Raw genomic sequence first — 9,405 nt, forward strand, 5'->3', positions numbered from 1 at the left:
CTCCCTCTCTCACACTGACACACACGCACTCTCCCTCTCTCACACTGACTCACACGCACTCTCCCTCTCTCACACTGACACACACGCACTCACCCTCTCTCACACTGACACACATGCACTCTCCCTCTCTCTCACACTGACACACACGCACTCACCCTCTCTCACACTGACACACACGCACTCTCCCTCTCTCACACTGACACACACGCACTCTCCCTCTCTCACACTGACACACACGCACTCACCCTCTCTCACACTGACACACACGCACTCTCCCTCTCTCACACTGACACACACGCACTCTCCCTCTCTCACACTGACACACACGCACTCTCCCTCTCTCACACTGACACACACGCACTCTCCCTCTCTCACACTTACTCACACGCACTCTCCCTCTCTCACACTGACACACACGCACTCACCCTCTCTCACACTGACACACATGCACTCTCCCTCTCTCTCACACTGACACACACGCACTCACCCTCTCTCACACTGACACACACGCACTCTCCCTCTCTCACACTGAAACACACGCACTCTCCCTCTCTCACACTGACACACGCACTCACCCTCTCACACACTGACACACGCGCACTCTCCCTCTCTCTCACACTGACACACACGCACTCTCCCTCTCTCACACTGACACACACGCACTCTCCCTCTCTCACACTGACACACACGCACTCTCCCTCTCTCTCACACTGACACACACGCACTCTCCCTCTCTCACACTGACACACACGCACTCTCCCTCTCTCTCACACTGACACACGCACTCTCCCTCTCTCACACTGACACACGCACTCTCCCTCTCTCACACTGACACACACGCACTCTCCCTCTCTCACACTGACACACACGCACTCTCCCTCTCTCACACTGACACACGCACTCTCCCTCTCTCACACTGACACACAAGCACTCTCCCTCTCTCACACTGACACATGCACTCTCCCTCTCTCTCACACTGACACACACGCACTCTCCCTCTCTCTCACACTGACACACACGCACTCTCCCTCTCTCACACTGACACACGCACTCACCCTCTCTCTCACACTGACACACACGCACTCACCCTCTCTCTCACACTGACACACACGCACTCTCCCTCTCTCACACTGACACACGCACTCTCCCTCTCTCTCACACTGACACACACGCACTCTCCCTCTCTCACACTGACTCACACGCACTCTCGCTCTTTCACACTGACACACGGACTCACGCTCTCTCACACTGACACACACGCACTCACCGTCTCTCACACTGACACACACGCACTCTCCCTCTCTCACACTGACTCACACGCACTCTCCCTCTCTCACACTGACACACACGCACTCTCCCTCTCTCTCACACTGACACACATGCACTCTCCCTCTCTCTCACACTGACACACACGCACTCTCCCTCTCTCTCACACTGACACACACGCACTCTCCCTCTCTCTCACACTGACACATCTGCACTCACCCTCTCTCACACTGACTCACACGCACTCTCGCTCTTTCACACTGACACACGCACTCACGCTCTCTCACACTGACACACACGCACTCTCCCTCTCTCACACTGACACACGCACTCTCCCTCTCTCACACTAACACACACGCACTCTCCCTCTCTCACACTGACACACACGCACTCACCCTCTCTCTCACACTGACACACACGCACTCACCCTCTCTCTCACACTGACACACACGCACTCTCCCTCTCTCACACTGACACACACGCACTCTCCCTCTCTCTCACACTGACACACACGCACTCTCCCTCTCTCACACTGACACACACGCACTCACCCTCTCTCACACTGACACACACGCACTCTCCCTCTCTCTCACACTGACACACACGCACTCTCCCTCTCTCTCACACTGACACACACGCACTCTCCCTCTCTCACACTGACACACACGCACTCTCCCTCTCTCACACTGACACACACGCACTCACCCTCTCTCTCACACTGACACACACGCACTCTCCCTCTCTCACACTGACACACACGCACTCTCCCTCTCTCTCACACTGACACACACGCACTCACCCTCTCTCACACTGACACACACGCACTCTCCCTCTCTCACACTGACACACGCACTCTCCCTCTCTCACACTGACACACACGCACTCACCCTCTCTCACACTGACACACACGCACTCTCCCTCTCTCTCACACTGACACACACGCACTCTCCCTCTCTCACACTGACACACACGCACTCTCCCTCTCTCACACTGACACACACGCACTCTCCCTCTCTCACACTGACACACACGCACTCTCCCTCTCTCACACTGACTCACACGCACTCTCGCTCTTTCACACTGACACACGGACTCACGCTCTCTCACACTGACACACACGCACTCACCGTCTCTCACACTGACACACACGCACTCTCCCTCTCTCACACTGACACACGCACTCACCCTCTCTCTCACACTGACACACACGCACTCTCCCTCTCTCACACTGACACACACGCACTCTCCCTCTCTCTCACACTGACACACACGCACTCACCGTCTCTCACACTGACACACACGCACTCTCCCTCTCTCACACTGACTCACACGCACTCTCCCTCTCTCACACTGACACACACGCACTCTCCCTCTCTCACACTGACACACACGCACTCTCCCTCTCTCACACTGACACACATGCACTCTCCCTCTCTCTCACACTGACACACACGCACTCTCCCTCTCTTACACTGGATGACGTTGGCCGACTCACACAGACCTGGATTGACCTATCATCTTCCTGATCTGCAGGCTCAGTACCACAGTCTGCAGCTCATTCACCCACTAATCTTATCTCGGCTGCTGCGATGGATGTTACATACCAAATCTTTGCAGAAGTGGCTGCTGTATTTTCACGGAATACTGCTTCTCAGAGGCATGTCACGGCAAATTAATATTCATCAGCTATTCGCAAGGCTTTGAAGATCTGCAAATGGATCTCAGCGAGAAATGATTCTCTGTGAAGGAAAAATCTGTACAAATATCACTTTCTTTTATCAGTGAGTTCCAGCATAATGTGTGGATGATTGAAGGGTGAGGGATATCATTGTTCCTTCAGCCCAACCCCACCCCCCCACCCCAATCTTCAACTTGAAGGTTTCCTTCTGACAGTCACTCAGACAGTTCTGGACCTCTGTGATGAGCCCAAGGGCGTTAAGTCCAACGCTGCCACATTTCATGCTGTCTACGCACATAAAGGTTATAAGCAGCGTTGATATTCATTGCCTCTTGGCTGGTTTCCAGGTGCTTTGCGGGAGAAACAGCAGGCATTAGTCAGTCATTGGCGCGGCATTCCTCTGACTGCTGCTCCAATCGGGTCACCAGGTCACCGGGATCTGTTTCCCGCTGGCGGCCCAAGTCCGGCACGAGCCCGGCACAAGTGTGACAGGAGCCCGGCACGAGCCCGGCACAAGTGTGACAGGAGCCCGGCACGAGCCCGGCACAAGTGTGACAGGAGCCCGGCACGAGCCCGGCACAAGTGTGACAGGAGCCCGGCACGAGCCCGGCACAGGTGTGACAGGAGCCCGGCACGAGCCCGGCACTGGTGTGACAGGAGCCCGGCACGAGCCCGGCACAAGTGTGACAGGAGCCCGGCACGAGTCTGGCACAAGCCCAGCACGAGTCTGACACAAGCCCGGCACCAGTCCACCACGAGCCCAGTGCGAACCCGACACAAGTCCGACACGAGCCCAGCACAAGTGTGACAGGAGCCCGGCACAAGTGTGACAGGAGCCCGGCACAAGTGTGACAGGAGCCCGGCACAAGCCCAGAACGAGCCGACATGAGACCGTTACGAGCCCGGTACCAGTCCAACACGAGCCTAGCTCGAACCCGACACAAGTGCAACACGAGTGCAACACACAAGCCCAGCCAAAGGACAGATGTTCTGTGCCTGCTTAGGGGGGACACAATCTGTTCTGCACACGTGGCTGACCCAGAGTGAGGACCTCGTTCAGGATATGGTCCCATACGTAACGTGACGGACAGGAAAAGACCCTCTGGTCCATCCAACCTGTCCCACACAAATCAAATGTCTTGTGCATCATAATACATACAGTCTCCCGCCCCCCCTGCCCTCTGGAAGCCATGTTTTCATGTATTTTCATTCTGGAAAAGAAGATCAGGCGGAGTGTAAAATGGGCTGCCGATTTGCTATCGCTTGTTTTGGGCTATCGCACAAGGCCAATCTCTCCCCTTGACCAACACACTGAAGATGCAAGTGATCCATAATGCTAGGTGCGAAAATACACCTCTAACCCACCCTATTGTTAGAGAGTGCGGGACTTCATTCAACTTCCACCTTCCTGGGCAGGTTCTTCCACAATAAATAGACCTCATCCCTTTCCCTTGTTGCATTTTCTTTGCCCGCTGCGTCTTGTTGCTTGTCATGGACCTCTTTGCCATATACAACAAAACTTGCATTTGTACAGGGCTTTTAACCAAATATCTCGAGGGCTTCAAGGTTTATAATTAGTGCCAGAACTTTTTAATCATGTGAACCGCATATAGTGAGCAAATCACGCTAGCACCAACATGCCTGATCTAAGTGGCGGGGACTGTAATTGGAGGCACCAATGGAGGCACTGCAGCACCAGAACTGGTTGCAGGGTGTAATTATCGGGTAGACGTAGGGAGGGAGTTCAAAACTAGAGGACACAGATTCAAGATGGTCACCAATAAATCCGATATGGTATTCAGGAGAAACTTCCATGTAATTTCAATGTAATTTATGCAAATCCCATTAAAAATGAGGACATAGGAATTTAGAATGGAAATATAAAATGAAAAACACAATCTATTACCGAGTAACTATAGGCCAGTCAGTCTAACCTCAGTGGTGGGCAAATTATTGGAATCGATTCTGAGGGACAGAATAAATCGTCATTTAGAAAGGCACGGGTTAATCAAGGACAATCAGCGTGGATTTGTTAGGGGAAGGTCGTATCTGACTAACTTGATTGAATTTTTTGAGGCCGTAACAAGGAGGGTCGATGAGGGTAACGAGTTTGATGTCGTGTACATGGATTTTAGCAAGGCTTTTGACAAGGTCCCACATGGCAGACTGGTCAAAAAAGTAAAAGCCCTTTTGATCCAAGGGAAAGTGGCAAGTTGGATCCAAAATTGGCTCAGTGGCAGGAAGCAAAGGGTAATGGTCGACGGGTGTTTTTGCTACTGGAAGGCTGTTTCCAGTGGGGTCCCGCAAGGCTCAATACTTGGTCCCTTGCTTTTTGTGGTATACATTAATGATTTGGACTTGAATGTAGGGGGCTTGATCAAGAAGTTTGCAGATGATACAAAAATTGGATGTGCACTAACCAACAGGGCTACGGACCAAGTGCTGGAAAGTGGGATTAAGCTGGATAGCTCTTTTTCAGCTGGCACGGACACGATGGGCTGAATGGCCTCCTTCTGTGCTGTAACTTTCTATGATGTATGACTTTAAAATGAGGAATGAATTCCATCTGTGCATCCTGGTCCAATTATCCCCCACCCTCTGATTCCACTTCACTGGAAGACTACACTTGATCTCGACTCCCCTGTGAGCAACACCGTTGGGGAGGTCAATCGGTATATTATAAAATATTAGGTATATTTACATGTTACACACAAGATGCTGAACAAGAAGGTGGTAATGTGGAAAAATCAGAAAAATCAAGGGATATCAGGGCTAATAAATCATAATTGCTGCACAGTTATGCTGTTTGACAGAATAAGTGATGCAGTTAAGAACATAAGAACATAAGAAATTGGAGCAGGAGTAGGCCATACGGCCCCTCGAGCCTGCTCCGCCATTCGATAAGACCATGGCTGATCTTCTACCTCAACTCCACTTTCCCACCCTATCCCCATATCCCTTGATTCCCTTAAGTGTCCAGAAACCTATCGATCTCAGTCTTGAATATACTCAATGACTCAGCATCCACAGCCCCCTGAGGTAGAGAATTCCAAAGGTTCACAACCCTTTGAGTGAAGAAATTCCTCCTCATCTCAATCCTAAATGGCCGACCCCTTATCCTGAGACTATGACCCCTAGTTCTCGACTCTCCTGCCAGGGGAAACAGCCTCTCAGCATCTACCCTGCCAAGGCCTCTAAGAATTTTATACGTTTCAATGAGATCGTCTCTCATTCTTCTAAACTCCAGAGAGTTTAGGCCCATTCTACTCAATCTCTCCTCATAGGACAATCCTCTCATCCCAGGAATCAATCTAGTGAACCTCCGTTGCACCCCCTCTAAGGCAAGTATATCCTTCCTTAGATAAGGAGACCAAAACTGTACACAGTACTCCAGGTGAGGTCTCACCAGAGCCCTATATAAGAGCAGCAAGCAAATCGCTTTGGGACGTCATGAGGTCATGAAAGGCGCTACATAAATGCAAGTTCTTTCTTTTTCTAATTTAACTTGTAGAGAGTCTCCCACAGCGATATTTACTGTGTCTCTTTTCTCTTTCTCATTGCAGGTTACCGATGACCTTATAGTGTCCTCTGCCGAATGTGCGAGTGATGACGAGGACCTCGATGAGTGTGAGCCGAGCTCAGGTGGGTTAGGTCAGTCCATTTTCGCTTGCTCCTCTTCTTCTTCCTTTTCATTTTGCAAAATCGTGTTTTAAAAAAAAAAAAAATAATCGAAGTAGAAACCAGCAGATGAATCCTTGTCTAAGGCATCGGGTCCCATGGAGCAGTGTGGGGAAGGGAAGTGAGGAGCCACTCAAGATAAATAGAGAGGAGACAAAATTTTCCGAGTAATGCAATGATAATCCAAAAAAAAAGTAAGTCGTTTTATCAGCAGATGACAAATTTGGAATTACCGCCCGTAACCCTCTGGGATCCTCATCAGAATAAATGAAATGTTTAAGCAGGGATAATGAAGATTTCAAGTTAATCCTGCTAATTGTTCTCCTGCTCTTCATTGATAACACACAGGCCCATGGGATCTCAAGTGTGGTTAACATGGTAACATTTGCCTACTAATTCTGTCCTCTCAGTTCAGCTACAGATAGCCGTAATTAGTAATGGAACGGGACCGTGTTAATCTGACTGATGCTGTAAAAATGCTGCCGTCAGTCCTGTGATTGATCCCCACTTGTTGTGATGACTTGCTCCCCGTCCTTTGCTTTCACACTCTTTGTATTTTGTTCACTGACGGAAGCATTTTGATTGCCCCTGCCAGGCAAACGTGTGATATTGAGCTGATTTATTGCAAATATTAGACTGGTCATTTCTTTTTTCTCTCTTAAGGCTTGCCATGGGTTAGGCTATTGTAATAGAGAACAGATATCAAAGAATTTCTGTGTATGAATTTTTTTTTAATGTAGAATAACCTTTGCAGACTTACCTACATATTTAAATATATATATGTGTGTGTGTGTACGTATATATATTTATATATAAACAATAGCGCAGATATGAAAAGAGATATTAAACAAAAGATTCTTATAGCAAAAAAATATTTTACTGGGCTTGCATTTTATTTATTATTTTTAAAATTAATATTAAGTAAATGTATTTGATTCCGGTCGATCAAACTCCCCTAAGTCTTAAGATTCCCTAAGTTTTATATATATATATATATATATACTTTTATTTTATTTTTGGGGAAATATATATATATTTTTTTTAAACATTAAAATGACAGATATCCACAGTCCCCCACCATCCAATCATATGTTTACACAGAAATTCACTCCCTCATTCTAACCTCAGCATCAGCAGACTTGGAGAGTTGCATGGGATGTTGTTTTAATCTGTAAAACGCACGCCTGGTTTAGTTCGATTTGTGTTGTCGTCACGCGCCAGTTATATCTGACATTACTCGCTATTTCACTTCATCATGTACCGCATGTGATTTTGGTGGTGGAGAATGACAATATCAATATATATATCTATATATATATTCATATATATTTTGTAAAAAAAAAATAATAATTTTCAACTTTTTTTTTGGAGGCTCTTTTTTTTGATTAAAATTTTTTTTTAAAATCATTTTCAATTGAATTTTTTTTTGGAGAAAAATGTTTTTTTTTTCTTAGAGGCAACAAAATCTTTTCTTGCCATCGAACCTGGCAGAAAGGGGTGGTGACTCCCGCCCTGAGCTGCCAAAGAAAGTTGTGTATGAAAGAATTGAGAGAATATATATTTTTTTAAATGGAAATAAATAGACGGTAATAACAATTGCTAAGCTGTCCGTCCCCTCACCCCTCACCCCCTCACCCCCAGTCCTCCTCCTTGCCTTTCACTGCTCTACCTAGTTTTTACTTTATTTTTTTTTTTTTGCCCCTTCAATTTTTTTTTAAATTTTAAATAATAATTTATTTCAAAGGAATGCAGATGGCATAAAAAGAATTTTCTTGTCAGGCAACATTGTTACTTTCTAAAACGGTTACGAATTCATGTTCAGTCTCGTAAAACATCATACGTGGCATGCAGTAGTGGTAGCAACTTACTAAAAGCCACCCTTTTCATGACTCAATAACCAGTGCATGGACTGTGATGGCGCCATTGTGTGTCTCCATACCAACGTGTTCGGGATTGGTCATCCGGCCTGCTGTGTTCGTTCGGACAACAGTTTTGTTTTTATGAGTTGTACTTGATGTCAGTCTCGTCGGTACCTTGGAGCTGCCGCCTCTCAGTCTCCTCCTGTTTTTTTTTTTTGAAACCAGTGGTATCCTTGTTTGTGTCCGTGGTTACTGTTGTCGATGTTGTGACGTCATGTGATTCTGTTCTCTGTTTTTGTAGAGATTTGTTAAAACTTTCCCCCTCTCTTGCCTCCCTTCCTTCCCCTCTCCTAAACAAATCCTCCCCCTTTCTTCAGTAAGAAAAAAAAACACTCCCCAAAAGGGCAATAGTCAAGCTTCAACTGTCAAAAAAAAAACATTAAATATATTTGTCCAGTTAAGACAACAGTTATTGGAAGACCCCCCCCCTCCCTTGTTTTATTATATTTCTCCAATGTTTTAACTCTACCAATTGGAAAACGCTTTACATAGCAGTGCTACCAGATGCTGTACCGTGATACATTGGTAAGGGTGAGATGATAGAAACCTGAAAGAGGCAGACAAACTAATACTGTACCTTCTCTACCAGATGTGCCAGTCCTGGGAGCTTGTAGATATGTATTTATGTCAAGCCCTATCTTTGTTTCAGCTTTATAACTTCATGCTGAGGTGTTTTTTCATAGTTAAATATTGGAAATGGGTGGGGGGGAGAGTGAAGCAATTGGTGGTTTGCTGGCTTTTCACCGTCAGGGACCTGGGTTTGAGTCCAGCTAAGACCGACAGGATGGAAGAGCGCTTCATGAGATGAATTGTTGGGGCAGTTTCAAGAGGGTGTGGGGCCCACAGTGTCTAAGGAGGTTGCAA

At 47.4% G+C, this 9,405-nt stretch overlaps 1 protein-coding gene across 2 annotated transcripts in view; it reads left to right on the top strand.

Moving 5' to 3' along the window:
* Positions 1–9,405, top strand: part of LOC137326704 (neurexin-3-like) — a 1,580,588-nt gene that overhangs the window by 1,531,659 nt on the left and 39,524 nt on the right. The window contains exon 17 of one of the 2 annotated variants that reach the window (XM_067992033.1): positions 6,508–6,595. In XM_067992033.1, coding sequence (XP_067848134.1) covers positions 6,508–6,595 — 88 coding nt within the window. The remainder of the gene's footprint in view (positions 1–6,507; positions 6,596–9,405) is intronic. The other variant, XM_067992034.1, reaches the window with a different exon arrangement.

The sequence above is a fragment of the Heptranchias perlo genome, chromosome 10 (genome assembly GCF_035084215.1).
Source record: "Heptranchias perlo isolate sHepPer1 chromosome 10, sHepPer1.hap1, whole genome shotgun sequence".
NCBI lineage: Eukaryota > Metazoa > Chordata > Chondrichthyes > Hexanchiformes > Hexanchidae > Heptranchias > Heptranchias perlo.